At 36.8% G+C, this 19,903-nt stretch overlaps 1 protein-coding gene across 1 annotated transcript in view; it reads right to left on the reverse strand.

The window, feature by feature from the left end:
* Nucleotides 1-326: 326 nt before the first annotated feature.
* The window catches only part of EPYC (epiphycan), a gene marked incomplete at both ends in the record, with an annotated part of 34,866 nt that continues 15,289 nt past the window's right edge, over nt 327-19,903 (reverse strand). The window contains 5 exons of the mRNA XM_079714190.1: nt 327-497; nt 5,859-5,954; nt 7,258-7,460; nt 8,301-8,459; nt 13,725-13,896. Coding sequence (XP_079570316.1) covers nt 327-497; nt 5,859-5,954; nt 7,258-7,460; nt 8,301-8,459; nt 13,725-13,896 — 801 coding nt within the window. The remainder of the gene's footprint in view (nt 498-5,858; nt 5,955-7,257; nt 7,461-8,300; nt 8,460-13,724; nt 13,897-19,903) is intronic.

The raw sequence follows: 19,903 nt of genomic DNA on the forward strand, positions 1-19,903 counted from the left end.
TTTATTATATGATTAATTTAAAATTATAGAGGATATGAATCCCTAAAACTTGCAAATTACATGTGATATATAAGAATATCTGTGAAATATTTTCTATCTTTTAGTTTTGCTCCTTCTGTACATCTTTTAGTTTATTCCTGATTCATCTCGTGTTTTCTTAGATTACTAAGTTGCTATCATATATTAAAACTTTTAGCTGTATTTTATGTAATTATATCATCTTTCAGAACACATTTTGAAAGTATCATGCTGAGTTTTCTTTTGGAAGAGAACGGTAAGAATTGTTTTGTTACAGCAGGCATCATAACGCTGACCATTATCTGAAATTAGACAAGATTCCCAATAGGCAAACGAGGTAGGCATATGTAGGCTTGAGGAGTTTTGCTGAGATTGATAGGGTTTCCATCCAATCGAATATCCTCTAATGCCTTACGAATATAAGTCAAATTTTTAATATTGCAGAAGGTATCTTCACGCATCTCCAGAATGTTGTTATTCTAAAAAAGATTAAAATAAATGATTAGACATGATATAACATATTCTTAGTATTGATTAATAATATAGTGCATTTTGCTTCACCCCTGTTTTTACCCTTTCATTCCTTCTCTCATCCAAAAATGCACGTTATGTGATTATTATACATCAAGCACTTCCTAAACAGTGGGGATAAATCACTTAACATAATACACAAGTGCGGAGCTTGTACTTCAGTAATGGGAATATACAATAAGGAGGTGAAAAAAACAAATTTAAAGAAAACAAGTTATTTCCAAAAACGATGTGAACTCAGAAGAAAGGATGGTGACTGTGACAAGTTATCTTAAGAGGCAACAGTGGAGCTGAGCATGGAGTGACAAGGAGACATGGGCATGGAAAGAGCTGAGGCAAGAATATCCCAGGAAGAGAGAACACCAAGTTCCAATTCTGAGTAATTAGTATGGAAAGTTTAAGAATGGGAAAAAAAGTCAACATGGCTGAAGTGAAGTGAGGGAGAGAGTGAGAAAATGTCAGGAAGATATAGATCTGGGCAGGGCCCAGAACTAGATTTTTTTTTTTTTTTTTGCCGTACGCAGGCCTCACTGTTGTGGCCTCTCCCGTTGCGGAGCACAGGCTCCGGACGCGCAGGCTCAGCGGCCATGGCTCACGGGCCCAGCCGCTCCGCGGCATGTGGGATCTTCCCAGACCGGGGCACGAACCCGTGTCCCCTGCATTGGCAGGCGGACTGTCAACCACTACGCCACCAGGGAAGCCCTAGATTTTTAAAAATAGCTTTATTGAGTACATTTCACATACCATAAAATTTGCCCATTTTAAGTGTACAGTTCAGTGGTTTTCAGTATAGTCACAGACTTGTATAAGGACCACAACAGTTTAATTTCAGAGCATTTTAAACATCCCCCAAAGAAACCCCATAGATATTAGAAATAACTCCCCATTTTCCCCAACCTCTAGCCCCTGACAACTTCTATACTACCTTCTGTTTCTGTGGATTTTCCTATTCTAGACATTTCACAAAGGGAATCAAACAATATATCATCTTTTGTGACTGGGTTCTTCCTCTCAGAATTGTATTTTCAAGATTCATACATGCTGCAGCATGTATCAGTACTTTTTCTTTTATCGCTCAATAATATTCTGCTCTATAGATATGCCACATTTTTGTTTATCCATTTATCAGATAATGGGAATTTGGATTGTTTCCACTTTTTGGCTCTCATGCATAATGCTTCTATGAACATTTGTGTACAAATTTTGTGTGGCATATGTTTTCAGTTCTCTTGCATATGTACGTAAGAGTTGAATTGCTGTGTGATATGATAACTCTATGTTTCATATTCTGAGGAAGTATTAAATTGCTTTTTAAAATAGCTGCACTCTTTTACACCTCTACCAGCAATGTATGAGGGTTCCATTTTTCTCTGCATCCTAAGCAACACTTGCAATTGCCTGTCTATTTTATTTTAGCCAACCAAGTGGGTGTAAAGTGGTATCCCATTGTGGTTTAGTTCATTGCTAGCATAGAAATACAATTGATATTTTATGTTGATTTTATAACCTTCCATATTGCTGAACTCATTTATTAGTTCAAATAATTTAATACATTACTTGTGAGTTTCTATATAAAATATTTGTAGATCAATTTGGGGGGTATTTCCATCTTAATATTAAGACTTCCAAACCATGAATATGGGGATATCTTTCCTTTATTTAGCTTTCTTTCCCCCCAGGTTTATTGAGGTATCTTTGGCAAATAAAACTGTAGAATTTAAGGTGTACAGCATTATGTTTTGATGTATGTATACATTGTGAAATGATTACCACAATCAAGCTAATTAACATTTCCATCACCTTACATAGTTACCTTTTGTGTATGTGTCTGGTGAGAACACTAGAGATCTACTCTCAACAAATTTCAAGTATACAGTATAGTGTTATTAACTACAGTCACCATGCTGTATGGTACACCTCCGGAACTTATTTATGGTGAATAACTAAAACTTTATACCCTTTGACCAACGTCTCCCTATATCCCCCACCCCCCAGTCCCTGGTAACCACCATTCTATGAGCTTGACTTTTTTAGATTTTACACATGGGAGAGATCATATATTTTTCTTTCTATAGCTGACTTATTTCACTTATTTCTCCAGGCTCATCCATGTTATTGCAAATGGCAGGATTTCCTTCTTTTCTCAGGCTTAATAATATTCCATTGTATACATAGACCACAATTTCTTTATCCATTCATCCACTGACAGACATTTAGGTTGTTTCCATATCTTGGCTATTGTGAAAAGTGACACCATGAACATGGAAGTGCAGATAACTTGAAGATACTTATTTCATTTCCCTTGGACATATATCCAGAAGTGGGATTGTTGAATCATATGGTAGTTCTGTTTTTAATTTTTTTTGAAGGAACATCACACTGTTTCCCACATCTGTATCACCTTACATTCCCACCAACAGCGTACAAAGGTTACCTTTTCTCCACATCCTTGCCAACACTTAACTTTGGTCTTTTTGATAATAGCCCTTCTGACAGGTGTGAGGTGACATCTCTTTGTGGTTTTGATTTGCATTTCCCTGATGATTGGTCTTGTTGAGCTCCTTTTCACATACTTATTGGCCATTTGTATGTTTTCTTTAGAGAAATGTCTAATGAACTCCTTTGCCAATATTTTAATTAGCTTATTTGTTTTTTCCTATTGAGTTGTTTGAGTTCTGTATATATTTTAGATATTAACCCCTTCTCAAATGTATGATTTGCAAATATTTTCTCCCATTCCATAGGTTATCTCTTCTCCCTGTTAATTGTTTCCTTTGCTGTGCAGAAGTATTTCAACAATATGTCGTAGTTTTCAGTATACAAATTTTGCATTCTTTTATTAATATTATTCTTAGGTAATTTATTATTTTGTGACTATTATAAATAAGCTTGTTTCCTTAATTTTATTTTCAGATTTTTCATTTCTAGTATATACATATACATTAGTATTTATATATTGATTTTATAAACTGTCATATTGATGAACTAATTTATTAGATTTCTATTCTGATCCATGGCTTAATAATGAAGGTGTTGTTTAATACCTACGTATTTGTGAATTTCCTGTTTTCTTTGTTGTTGATTTTTATTTTAATTTCATTGTAATCAGAAAAATACTTTGTATGATTTCAATTCTTTTCAGTTTGTTGAGGCCTGTTTTGTGGCTTCGTATATTGTATATCCTGGAGATGTTCCTTGTCACTTGAGAAGAATGTATATTTGCTGTTGTTGGGTTGAATGTTATATAGATGACTGTTAGGGCTAGTTGGTATATAATGTTGCTCAAGTCTTGTGTTTCTTTGTTGATCTTATGGCTAGTTGTTCTATCCACTATTAAAAGTGGAGTATTGAGGAATCCAATTATTATTGTTGAATTGTCTCTTTCCCCGTGTAATTCCGATAGTGTAGTCTTTATAAATTCTGAGGCTCTGTTGTTAGGTGCACATGTGTTTATAAGCATTACATCTTTCTGATAGATTGACTCTCTATTATTACAAAGTGCCCATGAGGAATAATACAGATTTAGTGCCTATGCACTGTACTATTTTCTTTGCTAGGTAATAGATAGACGTTGTTAATAATTATCATGCCTCACCTTTAAGTGATACTTATCATGTATCAGTAAATGCAGTACCCACTTTATAAACTAAAACTGAGATGCAGGGAGGTTTAGATATTTGTCCAATCATTACATAGTGTCAAGTAGAATTTCAGCCCAGGGAGTCTGATTTTGCCAGAGTTGTCATTCTTAATTACTATACCATATGTTGAAAAACATTTTTCAAATGAATCAAAAAAGGAGATTTTTATATGAGCATTAAAAATGAATATAAAATGAAGATAATTTAAATTAAAAACAGCTTTATACTGGATATTGGTGAGGTGATTGTGAAAGAGAAATATTTTAAAAGGTTCACTTAATGCCTTTCTAAACCTTAGAATAGGGACTGTAAAGCCAATTACTTCAAAAAAATCTTATATTGTATACACAAGCACATTCAGTTTAAATATAACATCAGAGACCTGGTTACTCTGTAGAAGTCTATCATGAAAGACAATAATAATAAAATTTAATTCAGAATTGGAAAAAAAGTTCCAAAATTTCCCTGAGGATGCTCTTGAAAATCCTCTTCCAAGCCTAAACAAGGCAAGAAATCCTCATATTTATAGAAATTCACCCCCAGAAAAAGAGAGACCAAGAGAGAGCCATAGAGAAATAGGACGAGCACCAGAAAGGGAATACACATTAAAGAAGTTAACACAGCCAGAAAAACTCTCAAAAGTGACAGACTCAGACAAGACTCATAGACAGATATTCACAAAAAGACATCAAAAAGAAGTATGGAAAGATATAAATAGGAATAAAATAAAATTCACAGAGGTAAATAATTACAGGATCCACAGAGAAAAAAAGAATCAGACTTGCTCTCCCGTAGCAAAATCACTTCTTGTGATGGTCTGTACTTTATTTTTTGCTAAAAGATTGTAATATTACACCATGATATCGTGTCTTTGAGCGCATAATGGTTGTCTTCCCTACAGATTTATTCCACAGATGAAATTATTACATTGATTACAGCTGTAGAACAAAAGTTACTCATCTGAAATAAATAATTTATCTTTCTTTGTTTCAATAACCAAAAACATTTGTTTTAATTGATCATATTTTTAATATATTTAGAAAATATTAGATCATAACATTTTGAAAATGTGTTTTCACTCATTATTTCAGAGATAAAATGTAGCTTAAAGGGATTTAAAATAATGCAAGCTTTCAAATATGTTTGTTTAGAAAAAACTTCATTTTCTTAATCCAGAGAGATGGAAGTCTGTCATCTCTCAGCAGATAGGAATGCCCTAGGATTGAATTTTCCTCAGTTACATGGAACCTAAAATCAAGAGCTAAAATGGACATTTTTTTCCCCCTGAAAGCTAGAAATCAAATTACATTTTTCTTTCCCTCTTTTTCTCTTCCATTTCTAATCTTTACACATTTCTTCAGCAGATGAAGCTCTTATTTTTTTTAAAGAAGCTTTGTATGTCAAAAAGATGCATTATGACTTGGCAAAGAATGAAAATAAAGACTAAAGTTATCAGAAGTAAATCAGTAGAGATAAGAGTCATGAATGTACAATTACCTTGTACTCAGATTGAGAGAGAGAATGAATTAAAGACAGGAGAAAAAAAAAAAAGAAAAATTGTCACAGTGTATCAACATGCCATTATAAACAGCTTTTGCATCCCACCTTCACCTGTTTGCTTCTGTTTTCCATGAAGGTGTTGGGGATAACTTACTAGTAGAAGCCTACCTGGAGGTGAAGTGCCCGTAGATTTTCTGGGAGTGGCAGAGGGATGTGTTCCAGGTTGTTATCAGAGAGGTAGAGATGATGGAGATCATACATATCCTGTAAACATTCCAAATGTAGGGTCTTAATAAAAATCAGTGGTGCTACAGTTGTATTTTTAATTCCCCGTCTGTGAAACTATTTGTGAAATAATACATGCCTGTTCAGGTCTTGTTTTGTAAAATTGAGGCAAATTAGTTTTCTATGTTACTGGACAATTCAAATGAGTTTTGGAAGAATTGATAGCAAGCAAATATCTCTCTATGCAAATGAAGTATGTTTCTCAATCTCTAGGCAGAAGCTTTCTTTGCCCACTCTAACTTTCTCTATTTAAGCAAGGCAGCGACTTCCCACGTAAGACACTCTGCAATAGGATTTTGAGGATTTTGGTGAGACATAGCAAGAATTTCCTTCATGTTACAGGAATGGAGAAATGAAAAGTTCTCCCCAACAAAATCCTGCTCGCTCCAGCCCAAGTACCAGGTAAAGGGCAGCCTAGCAAGACAGAATAAGTTTAGACAATAACAGGTCTACTGTAGCCAAACATCACAGGGCAAACTGTGACTCACTACCACCCATGCCAACAAAATCTGAGTGGAGAGACTAGATTTCGACCTTTGCCAGGCTCTAATGGGGTGCCCTAACTTCCTTGCCCACCAGGGTGGTGTCACAGGAGGGCTAGTGGAGAGACAGGGTTTCCACCATTGCTCAGTGCTAACGGGTCCACATAACCCCCTGTAGCCTCCATGGAAGTCATGTGATGTCCCTTCAAACAGTAGTTTACATTTATTTGTTCAACATATATTTAGAGGAGCAGCTTGAATGGAGTAAGAGTGGGTAAGAAAGCCAATCTGGTTACTATTCTCAGATTCTGTGCTGTTATTCCAAGCAAGTCACTCTAACCCCAAACTTGTTTCCTTCACTTAAAAAACAAAATGCATAATTAACTGAATCCATTCTCCTTACAAAATAATTTAGAAGGTTTCTACCCTCAAAGGCACCACCCACACTCTGTACAAGTAGTTGTCCTTCTAACCACATAAGATACTCTTGTTAAGTGGCGTTTTTGGTAAATACAATTCATCCAGCTTACAGCATTTCCAGGTGCAATTTATGGAGTGGTGCTCCAGATAGCCACACACTTCCTATTCCAGCTCTGCTTTCTGTTCTTGGTGTTTGAGCAGCCTCAGAATGTACGAGAACACAGTATTTCCCCAAAGCATGATACATAGTGTTGTAAAGTTTATTTTGGGAGTTAAAAGTCTCATCAAATTGAACCCCTTTGTGGAAGTAAAAAGGCTAGTCATTGATAGCAAAGGGAATGGGAAGGTGAAAGTCTTTCATATTCAAACTTAAAACTCACTTTAAATGCTTCTTGCTTTATTCCTTTCCTTCCAAGTCTGTTGTTGCTAATATCAATAAATGTTAAAGTGGTTGGCAATTCTGGGAGCTGCCTTATCTTGTTGTCACGCAGGACAAGCTCTCGGAGTTGAGGCAGCTTTCTGAATGCATCTTCATCAATCTCAGATATTAAATTTGATGTCAGATCAATCCTTCTTAGATCATCTGGAAAAAAAAATGAGGGAAGTAGTTAAATATTCTTGAATATGTTTTGCTCACATAAAAATAGGAATATAAATTTTCCCATATACAAGCAAATATAAATATGAGCTTAATTAGCAATGGACAATTAATGAAACAATTATTTCTAACAACTTTATAAAAATGTAATTGTTTCCCCAAAATACTATTCATATTTATGCTCTTTTAAGAAAGTGTAACTTTAGCAAAGAAATTGACTCATTATATTTAACTGGTCTTTTCCCTATATTCTTCATAAACTTTGTCTAGATTTTCTATTTAAAACATTTTTCTCATTGATGGCAGATTGTTGTATTTTCTAATAGTAATAGATGCATTAGCATTAAAATGCAAAGGCATTAAAAAGAAACTTTCGAATGATTAAAACACTTAATGAAGACAAGTACCAAAATTCTTCAAAGTTGACAACAATTATAAAGTCAGAATTTAGGTTTGCATTCATCAATCATAAAGCAATTGTGCTTTACTGGAAGTCTATTCAAACAAGCCAGATCCTAGTAAATATATGACCATGACTTTCTACTCTTATTGTTACAACATGATAATGAGCTTTAACCTATAAAATAGAATTATTTGTGATTTTTCTTTAGTTGAAAATAGTTGGAGAATATCAACAACTATATAGTTTCATAACAACCTTTAATCATCATTTTTTCTTATCATAAAACAAACCTTCAAACGTAAAAATAATTGATTTGAGTCATATTTTGATATTCAAGTTTCATTTTCAGTACCAGCATTTCACAGTGCAAACATTTTAGGAAAAGTTTGTGAAGAGAAGGATATTAGTGCCACCATCCTTACTTAGGCTTGCAAAATCGTTTCTGTTGATCTTTTTAATTCTGTTAAAGCGGGAATAGAAATAAGCAGTGTTCTTGGGCAGCGGAGGAATAGCATCAAGTTCATGGTCATCACAGTATACAGTGGTACTTATACAAGTACACAGAAGGCAGGTTGGAAAGTCTAAAAGAAAGAGGCAAACAATATATGTAAGCAACAAAAGCAACTTCTAACAAATTATGTGATTACAAATATTTATTAAACAAGATTCGAGTCTCATACAGACTATTCTGGCATATTTAATATTTTCTCATATAGTTTTCTTTAAATGGAATATTAAAGTCAAATATACCAACTAAGGCTACTCCAATAATTAGTATATTCTTTGTAATGCTTTAAAATTTTATTTTAAATTACTTAGTGAATATTGCATGGTTGTTGCTCTTATATTTACTGGATATTCTATTTTCAAATGTAAACATTAAGATTGTGGTTTTTATAAATTTAAAACATCACATGTAATATTTTTATTAGGTCTTTCATTCAATATTTAAACAACCCACTGAAACAAAATCAAGAAAAAGATAGGGTAATAATCATTAATATTAATTCACTCAATGTGCATTTATTAAATCTTTTCTTTGTAAATGGCACTGTGCTAGCTGATGAAACAGGGGTGAGCCAAAGAGACAGTTCTGTTTTATAATCTGCTATGTTTGATGAATGTTAATCACACAAATAAATAAAATGATGACTGTGGTAAATGTCAAGAAATATCATAGGAGCATAAACTACAGGAATTTGATTTAGTCTGAGAATCATCGTTTTCTGAGGAGGTGATAATTGAGTTGAAATCTGCAGGAAGAACAAGACTTGATTATGCAGGTGAGAGGGAAGAGCATGCAGGCAGAGGAAGCAGCAGGTGCCAAGTCCCTTCACTTGGGAGGAACCAAAAGATGGTCCCTGTAGCTACAGCACAGGGAGCATTGCAGTGTTTAAGACATAATACACACGGGCCTTATAGGCTGTGGTACAGGTTTTGTTCCTTATCCTAAGGATGGGCAGGGGTATTACATGATCAGATTTGCATGTTAAGATGTCACGCTGATTGAAGGTAAGCTGGAAGACTGAGGGAGGGCCAGTAGACAGAGAGGAGATGAGTTATCTGGATAAAAGATGATGGTTGCTTGGCTAGGATAATAGTGATAGAAAAGACAACAGATCCAAAAGAGTTGTCAGGCTGGATTATATCTCCACTTATTAATCTAATTTTTTCTATCACCCCCGTACATACACACTCCTACCCGTCCTTCACACTCTGTTTATTGGCCATGTAGAGGCCAGTGAGCTTCAAGGGAGATAGAGAAGCAATGGCCAGAAGAAAAGAAGGACAATAGGATGGACGATGTTACGGAGGCCAAGTGGAGAGATAGTTTGAAGGAATAGGGAATAGAAAATAATCTAAGCCTCCTGAGATGCCAGTTAGGGACTGAAAAATGTCTCTTGGATTGGTTACTGTGGGGATTATAGGAAACTTCAGTAAACACTGTGGAGTGATGAGGCTGGAGGCTGGATTACAGCCACTGAAGGAGGAAGTTAGAGGTGAGGAAATAGTTACAGCACATACAAACAATGCTACTGAGATGTTTGACTGTAAAGAAAAAGGAAAGAAAGATGGTGATAACTATAAGAAGACATATTTGTGGTGTGTATGATGAGGAAATGGACTAAAGTGGGAGAGATTTGAAGAAAAGAATCCAGAGGAAGAGAGACAATGTAAAAAGGATCCTGAGAGGGCAGCAGGAAATGGGACTCAAAACACAATGGGAAGAATGAAGATTTCAGTTTAATTTAAAATCTGTGGTGTGAAGGACGCATCTGTGAAACCACGGTTCCTAGCTCAATCCCTGTATGTATCATTTAGTTCATTGAGAGAAAGTTTGTTCTATAATTTGTCAGATTTCCTAGTTGCTTCTGGTCACTAGTCATACCCTGGAAAAATTATGAACTAACTTAATGTAATTCTACCACTGTTACTGGAAAAAGAGTGCAAAATTCTGATAATAAATCATAGGTGTAGTAGGGGAAAAAAACCACAATCGGAAGAATTTACATCCCACATGTGGAAGGACAGACAGTTCCTCTGTTGTAACAGGAGGAGATGCATGGATGTAGATGTAGGTAAATTATATGTCTGCAAACAGAAAGACCAAGGAACTGCTGACCGGAAGACTGCATTTTCTTTATGAAAGAGGAGGCTAAGCTCTCTGATGAGTTTGAGGGATTTAGGGAGGAGGAGAAAAAATTTGAGACGTGAGATGGATGGGGAAAGTGCACTAGCCATGAGAGATAGAAGAAGAAAGTGATGGAAGACTTTCTTGGGATTGCTCAGTGTCCATTCATCCCCGTTTATCTGAGACTTTGCTAGTTTTAGCACTGGAAGCCCCCGGTCTTGGGATCCCTTCACTCCCAGGCAAATCGGGACATTTGGTTGCCTTCGTTGAAGGAGCCATTCGTGGTTTGAGATCAAGAACTAGTAATGCACCTACTAAGGTCTTATTACTGTTGTTAAATAGAAAAAATCACTTATAATAACAACTTCAGGAATGAAAACTATTTTAGGAATGTAAATCTAGGAAAAAATTTTAAGGGAGAGCTATGCAATATTTAATACTTGCTAATTTTTCTAATCACTGTAAAGGAATATTTGCTACTTATCACAGTTTTTAGAAAGTAAAGCATTTTGTTCTTCTATATATTCATGGTCATGCTAGTTTAATAATCACTTAGAGTAATTATATATAGTCACACCAGTTATTACTTAATTCTAGTTTTTTCCACTCATAACTCAAGCCTACTTTATGTGGCTTCAGAACACTATTTCTAGAAATTGACATTCATAGTAACAAATAATATTTTGATTTTTAATGTTTTAAATATTTCCAAACTATTTGCCTTTGATAAATTTATAAGATTTAAATTTAATTTTAAAGTTTAGAATTTTGAGAGCTGCTTCCTCTTTGGAAAGTAAAATGTGAATTAAAATTTTAACTTCATTACTTATTCTCAGACTCCTTTAGAAACAAAGTTTTTTTAAGTCATAATTTTTCTTATATTGTTTCAAAACTGACATTATTGAGCCATAAGTTTTACTAAAGCTTTTAAAAAGAGTGGACATTCTGCTCTTCTGTTGTTCCTGGCTCATTAGGTAATGATGCCAGATCAGTCAACTTTTGAAAGATCTGAAATTACTTAAAAGTAATAATGTTCTAGAGATATTTAATTTCCGTATTTTGAGGACTTTCTGCTGGATACGTACATTTCCTTCTCACTGTGTGTGTATCTCCCCGGTTCTATCTGTAGCGTGTTCCGCTACCTCATAGAAAGTTGACTATGTGGAAAGAATATGGTGTCTTCATTAAAGAAAGGACTTAGTGGCCTCTGTTTTCATGCCAGCGCCCCTACGTACCACTTCCATGACCTTGGACAACTTTTATAGTATTTTGGAATTTTAGTTTTCCTATTTATAAAGCGAAGGTAATAGTAACTAGTACTTACTTAGTATGGTTGTGTCTCTTCAAAGAGCTAATGTACATAAAACACTTTAGTGGCTGGCGTATAGGCAGCGTTTCACAAAAGACAACTTTTTTACACTACTTATTGGTGAACAGTTAAAAACTCACCGAAGCAGAGGGTAGATTGGTGGTTACCAGGGACTGGAAGGAGGGGGAAAGAGACAGCTGTTCAACAGGTATAAAGTTTCAGTTATGTAAGATGAATTAAGTTCTAGACATTTGCTTATAACACAGTGCCTATAGTTAACAACTGTATTGCACACTGAAAAGTTTGTTGAGAGTAAACAAAAAAGATATACTCTTCTATCAAGAATAGAGTATTGAGGGCTTCCCTGGTGGCGCAGTGGTTGGGAGTCCGCCTGCCGATGCAGCGGACACGGGTTCGTGCCCCGGTCTGGGAAGATCCCACATGCCGCGGAGCGGCTGGGCCCGTGAGCCATGGCCGCTGAGCCTGCGCGTCCGGAGCCTGTGCTCCGCAACGGGAGAGACCACAACAGTGAGAGGCTCGCGTACCGCAAAAAAAAAAAAAAAAAAGAATAGAGTATTGAGAAAAACTAACATTTATGATGTTTACTGTGGGCCAGGCACTAACTTCATTCAATTAATCCTTACAACAACTCTATGAGGTAAGATCTATTATTTATTATCCCAATTTTTAGATGAGGAAACAAAGGCAAAAAAATATTGAATGCTTTGCTCAAGACTGTATATCTAGCAGAGTCTCAAAGCTGGGATTTGAATGCCCTCTCCTCTCTTCTGTTCTCTCAGTGTGTTCTGTACAAACTTTTCTTATATTACCTATAACACATTACTGTCTCTAAGTTGGTTTACATGTCTGTCTCTCTGTACTAGACAGAAATATCTGTGAAAACAGTAGTCATTTTAAGGTAAGTCTTGTATCTCCAGAATTTCTAGTACAGAGACTCTTGATACTAACCAAACCTTTGCAATGGGAACTCTGTACCCCCTCACAACACCATTCTCCGTGTGTGTAAAAGTGTTCTGGTGTGAGTCCACTTGAACAGCCCCCAAGGTTGACACTGACAAATTCTAACATGAAATACCGACAAATCATAGAATCAGGTTCAGCACCAGGAATTCCTTCTCATGACCTAAATAAAAGGCCATGGTTTACATCAACTTCAGGCCCTACGAGCTGGAGTCCGATGTTATGAAATACTTTCTTCTCTTTTCCTTTTCCTGCTGCTTCCCAGGACTGAGTGAAAAGAAGCCTGTTTTCTAATAAGTACACAGACAAGAATCGGAACAGGCTTGCTTCAAACCCAGTGTGTGAACCTGATAGCTATGTGATCTCTGGAAAGTTCCTGTGCTTTCTGAGCTAGTTTCCTTGGTAATAATGAAAAAAATTAATACTAATACCTTCACAAGGAGGTTGCAATAGTCAAACGAGATAATGTCAAGTGCTGAGCATTATGGCCCACAGAAAGCATGTGCTCAGTCAATGTAAAATATTATTACTATCATCACCATCATCATTATCATCATCATCATCCATCATCACTTGATCTGGAACTGCTGGGGCCTGATCTCTCAGACACGGATTCTGATCTTGCTGATAGTGTATCGTTTGTTCTAGAAATGCATTCCACCACAAAGCTTTCTGAGTAATGATGCCAGACAAGTATTTGGACCCCAAATCTTTGGTTATTTGATCATTTCCATCATGCCAAAGCAGAATTATTGAAACAGCTTTATATTTTAATACAAAATACAGGTATATCTCCTGCTTCAAACGTAGCCTATAACAAAGTTTACTCCTTGGGTCATGGGGGCTCCCTGCAGAGTTGGAGCTTGTCAGTTTTGAGGAATGAACAAGTGGACTTCATTACAATCCAGCTTTGATGGACCTGACCTTCATTGGTGTGTGGGCCCAGAACCCCAGGGAATTCAGGCTCCTGTGGAGAAGAGCCATCAATCAGCCTGGGGGTGGACTCCTCTTCCTCTTCCTCTTCAGCCTCCTTTGGCTGTGGTGGCGGGGTGCGGAGCTCTCTGTTCCCCCAAGGTATCGCTGTCGCTATTTCAATCTGAAAAAGAAGCAGAATTTCATCAGGCAACCTTCTCAATCACCCTCTGTGGCAGTTACACAAATTTAAAATGTATCCATCTTTGCCGCAAGAGGTCGCTGGTGTTCTGAAGTTGAACAAGGTGGGACGCCTGCTTGCCTGGGAAGGTACATGCGGTTCCAGTTACTGTTACTGTTTTTAATTAATTTTGTTTCTCAAATCTTAGTAATAGTTTCCAATGCCTTTTAAATTTTGGTCTTACTGCTCTTCACAACATTAAAAATAACCTCGTTTATTGTTTTCTAAATACCTACTATTGCAAGAATATGTTACTGTTGTGAAAGATTCAAATCAATCCAGAAGTGTGCAGAGTAAAATCCAAAGTCCCCTTCATCCTGCAGCCCCAGTTCTACTCCTCTGGTAGACAATAACCAATAAAAAATTGATGTGTGTTTTCAAGTCCTTTTTTTTTTTTTGCGGTACGTGGGCCTCTCACTGTTGTGGCCTCTCCCGTTGCGGAGCACAGGCTCCGGACACGCAGGCTCAGCGGCCATGGCTCACGGGCCCAGCCGCTCCGTGGCATGTGGGATCTTCCCGGACCGGGGCACGAACCCGTGTCCCCTGCATTGGCAGGCGGACTGTCAACCACTGCGCCACCAGGGAAGCCCTCAAGTCCTTTTAATCCTTGGTTTTCTAGATTCAAATATTCTGTTCCTTTACAATGACTTACACTTCCTCCAATTGCATTTTTAGTGAAAAGTATCCTTTGTACTAAAATAAAATATATGGAGACAAGAAAACTACATGATTTGATTATGGAATGCTATTTCTCATATATTTTCACTATTATTTGAATAACAAATATTACCAATAATATTTGGGTATTAAAATTGACCTTTTTGAGAGCTTTGACAATAGGAGGCACATTTATAAAATTTAAAAAGCTTCTCAAAGGTTTTTTTCATGGCTTCTATTTTAGATTACACTTGCTTTTCTCTTCTTACTTGCATATTTTATGTAGTGAGTTGTTGCTTCTAAGAACGCTGTTTGCATTTAAAACAACCAGTTACTCTCAACTTTCTTCCCTTATCTCAATGTCTGTTCCTTTGTGTCCCTTAGTAAATCCCTACCTCCCTACCCTACATTCCTGCCGACCTTGTAACTTTGGGCAGGAAATCTGTTCAAGACAATTAGTTATCAACATGTAGGAACCACCCTTTGAGGCCTAGTTTCTTCATGGCATCCCAGAAATTCCAAATTCTCGCTTTATCACCTTGACATGGCCTCCTGATTCTTTCCATCCTTTATTTGGTTTCATTAAAAAAGCAAAACACACAAATTGCTTTCTAACTTATTTAATGTCAAAGTGATATGCAAGCTATTACTTTCATGTGCACAATAAGTACATAATTAGGCTAGATACTTTCTGAATATTTTAGATGTTTCAGTTAACCATAAAATTTTAAGATAGACTTATGATTTAATGTCACTTTTATACACTTGAATACATTCCTTCACAAATGAAAATTATCCTTTTAAGGAATGCTAAACTTTTTTTGTCAGTTTACTTTTCTGGATGTGTCTCCTTCTATGCTTCTGTAGTTTCTCCATTTCAGCCCTTCCTACATTGTATGGGATTGATTCCATCAGTTTTCTGCCAACCCAAGCCTACATGATGGTACACTTTGAGTTATGTCTTTTATCTTTGTACCTCAAGGCTGTAGCATAGTAGGTGATCAACAAGTACTTACTGAAAATAATAAAAAAATTTTGCTTGTCCAAAATAAATCTAATTCACAGCTCTCTGCTTAATTTTAGAGATTTTGCCGAGAAAAAATCAACAAATGTATTAATGTGTTGAAAGCAAACCAAAAGCAAATTACAGTGTATTTGGTGCATTAGGAAGCCATACACGAAGATATTATAAAACGTGTCCAGAAATCGCTGCTTGAGAAGATTAGGCACACTTCCCTAAACAGAGAAACATACGGTTTCCATCTGCAGGGTCGGAAGGAGGCAGATTCAGAAGGAATGGATTTGCAGAGAGACCAAAAGGAGGCTCTGGGAAGAGTGGAAATTGAGACAGATCTTTCATGGAATGGAGGCAGCCTAAAGGGAGAAACACATTCCAGACACATTGCCTTGAATCTTTAGCTTTGTAGAAAAGTGTTTGCACATACTTTTTACAGATAATTGTTTTTCCACTGATTTGACGTGAAGCTGTAAGGTCTCACTTGTCATTCAATATAATGAGGCAAAATAACTTCTGTGTTTATCAAAAACTTTTGTTTATGCGTACTTGCTAATAAAATGTGAATGTTGAGTAAATTTTAAGACCAAAGGAAAGGAATGTTTTTTCAGTTCAGCAAAATTACAGAACGGTAACCTCAAAGTACTGTGTCTGGAGAGCCTTTTGCATTGCAGACACCTTTTATTCTCACACTGAATAGAAGTGATTTAGGCTTCTGTCGTCTTTTCCTCTTTAACAATTTTCATACCGTGATGTGAAGCTGTGAGGCCATGCACGGAGAGAAATGAGGCCAGGGAAACGTGACCACCTGGCTCTCCGTGTGGCGGACTTTTATGCTTATGCTGCAGAAACCTAAATTTGGGAATAAACACAAATGGCCAGAAAATATCCCTGCCTCCCTTTCTCAGGCTACAATTGGTAACACTCAGATGCAAACATATTTGAGCCTCTGATATAAATATTCATTCTTTTGGAGTTTTTCTCCAGCCACTCTTTTTCATGTTGCCTCCTTATTTTACTCTGACTTGCTCCCTACTGAATTGACTTTTTGATCTAATCATTATATTTCCCTAAAGTTTAAAAACACAAGGTCACTCCCACATGTGACCTTGAGCTTAGTTATCACTGCACTTGCTTATCTTCTTGACCCAGTACCAGCAGGGTACATCTTTGAGTTGATTATCATCTCATTCTATTCTCTTGTTTACTGTCCTTTAGATGACTGATGCCATGGCGGACTGTGTTTAGAAACACTTTCCGTGTCCACGAGAGAGGTATATCTCTACCAGGGATGACAAATGCATAGCCCATAGACAGTGATCTGGGTAGAGTGACGTCTCAGCAGACGTCAGGCTGGAGAGATAATAGTGCCCGGCGAAGTCCTCCACCCTGCCTCAGCCTCCACACCCAGCACAGACTTGACTCCACAGAAGCAACCCAGCACCTCAATGCAATCTCAGGAAAATCAGGGCTGAAATGACCCCGAGGTGTCTTAGATGAAGTTTCTGCTCCTGGAGAAACAAGGAATCTCAGTAGAAAGTGAGTCAGTTACAGTTTTTTGTACCAGATGATGTGTACTCAGACTTTTACCAGCAATATTTATATTGTTATTAATAATACTGCAAAAGATTTGAGACTTTTATTCTCCAATAGTCAACAAAGTTGCCCATAGAAGAATCTTCCTATAAAAGTACTCAGCACCATTTTAAGTGACAATAACATAAAGGGGGGGTGGTGGATAAATTGGGAGATTGGGGTTGACATATACACACTATATATAATAGATAACTAATAAGGACCTACTATATAGCACAGGGAACTCTACTCAATACTCTGTAATGACCTATATGGGAAAAGAATCTAAAAAAGAGTAGATATATGTATATGTATAACTGATTCACTTTGCTGGACACCTGAAACTAACACAACATTGTAAATCAACTATACTCCAATAAAAATTAACTTAAAAAAACAAAAAACAAATTTCAATCAAATCTCCATTTGTCCCTTAGCAAAAAGCACATAGAAATGATCCATACAGCCATATTAACCATATTACTACTATTAAGCCTCTTATTTATCTTAATTTCAGAGTAAAAATATGAAAAATTAGTATGTTCAGAAACAGCAGTCACACTTCTTCCTAACTCTCATTCACCACTGATTCCTTCAGCAGAGACCTCTTGTTGAGCATGCTGCTCACACGTGTTCAAAACAGTCACAAACCATTTGCTACTGTTAAGCATTGTGTTTGAATGAATAAAAACGAATGTATTCTGTTTTTTGATATTTTAATATTTTTTCATCTCTGCGTTTAATCTGCACTAAGTTTCCAGTGAGGAACTTGCTTCCCTGGTGGCGCAGTGGTACAAAGGATACTTTTCACTAAAAATGCAATTGGAGGAAGTGTAAGTCATTGTAAAGGAACAGAATATTTGAACCTAGAACCAAGGATTAAAAGGACTTGAGGGCTTCGCTGGTGGCGCAGTGGTTGACAGTCCGTCTGCCGATGCCGGAGACGTGGGTTCGTGTCCCGGTCCGGGAAGATCCCACATGCTGCGTAGGGGCTGGGCCCGTGAGCCATGGCTGCTGAGCCTGCGTGTCCGGAGCCTGTGCTCCGCAACGGGAGAGGCCACAACAGTGAGAGGCCCGCGTACCGCAAAAAAAAAAAAACCGAAGGGGGAAGAATGCTATGAAAGAATTTGTTACTCAGATTTGATTCCTATCTTTATGAATGAGTGAAAGGATCACTAAATGAATAAGTGAATCTGTAAATGATGGAAGGTTCACCAGTCTTTATAATTGTCTAATCAACCAGACTGAATGTCTGTGCCAGACATTACACTTAAGTTGTGATCAACTGTCCATTTTACCCATCATTAATATTTTCTAAACACCTATAAATACCATTGTTTTTTTCTCCCTATTACCATCACCATAATCCAAGTTACTTTGTTCTATTGCCTGAAATACAGTCATAGTCTACTTACAGGAAGTTGGGATCTCCTCTGCTATATATTCAACCTTCAGCAAGAATAAACTCTTAAAAATACAAAATTGATCATGTCCACCCCTGTTTGAAAGCCTTCAGTGGCTTTTTATTGCTCGTGATAACCAACAGAACAATGGCCTTGAAGAAGCACTGCAACATATTGACTATGAGGAAGGATCCAGACTAGATGAGTTTGAATCTAGCCTCGCTGTTCAGGCAGTTACTTTACCTCCCTGAACTTCAGTTTCTTTATTGTAAAATCCTGATCTAAATATTGCAGCTGTGTTAGGATGAAAACGTTAATACACATAAAACACTTAGAATAATGTCAGACACGTAGTAAGTGCCATGGAAAGGTTTGCTATTATTATTAAAATAAATTTAAAACTCTGTGATTCACAGAGTCCTGCATGGTTTGCCCTTCAAGTGTCCTCTGCCTTCATCTCCTGCCAATTGTTCTCTTTTGCTGCACTGGCCATCTTTTGTTTCTTATATTCTCCATGTTCCTCCTGCTATAGGACATTTGCATGCACTAGTCATCTGCTTGGAACTCCCTCCACTCCCCAGCTTTTTTTCCCTTATTCTATTTTTAACAGCTTTATTGAAAGTATAATTGCTATACAAAGAAATTCACATATTTAATGTGTACAGCATGTTGAGTTTGGATATATGCAAACATCTGTGATGCCGTCATCACAATCAAGATATTAGATAATATCCACCACCTCCTGAAGTTGCCTTGTAATTGCTTATTTGCCCCTCATATCTAGTTCAGGTCTTACTTCCTCAAGGAAACATCTCATGATCTTTGTGACTTAGACAAACATGTTTGATGAGTGGCTCTCAGAGCTTTGTGTACTTCTGTTGGCACATCCACCATTGATTTCATGGTAGATTTGTGTGTTTTTTTTGGATTGTTGCAATTATTCCTTTTCTAAGATCTTTTGCAACATGACTTTTCAATTCCTGCAATCAAGAAGTAGAGGGTAATTTCTCATCTCTTGAATTTTGTATTTAGACTGGCCTCCTGATCTGCTTCAGTCAACAGAATGTATTGTTGTGTCAGTTTTGAGGGTCGTTCTCCAGAAATATTGCATGTTTTCATTTGCTCTCTAGGAACCCTGCCCAGTCATCATATGAACGAGCTGGCTCCAGCCTGTTGGAAAATGACAGAGCATATGGAGTACAGGAAAGCCATGTAAGCTGAGGCCAACCTAGTCCATCCATCCCTGAACCAACCCAACAGCTGGTTGGAGATATATGAGTGAGCCCAGTGCAAACTAGAA

Source organism: Hyperoodon ampullatus (genome assembly GCF_949752795.1).
Source record: "Hyperoodon ampullatus genome assembly, chromosome: 11".
NCBI lineage: Eukaryota > Metazoa > Chordata > Mammalia > Artiodactyla > Ziphiidae > Hyperoodon > Hyperoodon ampullatus.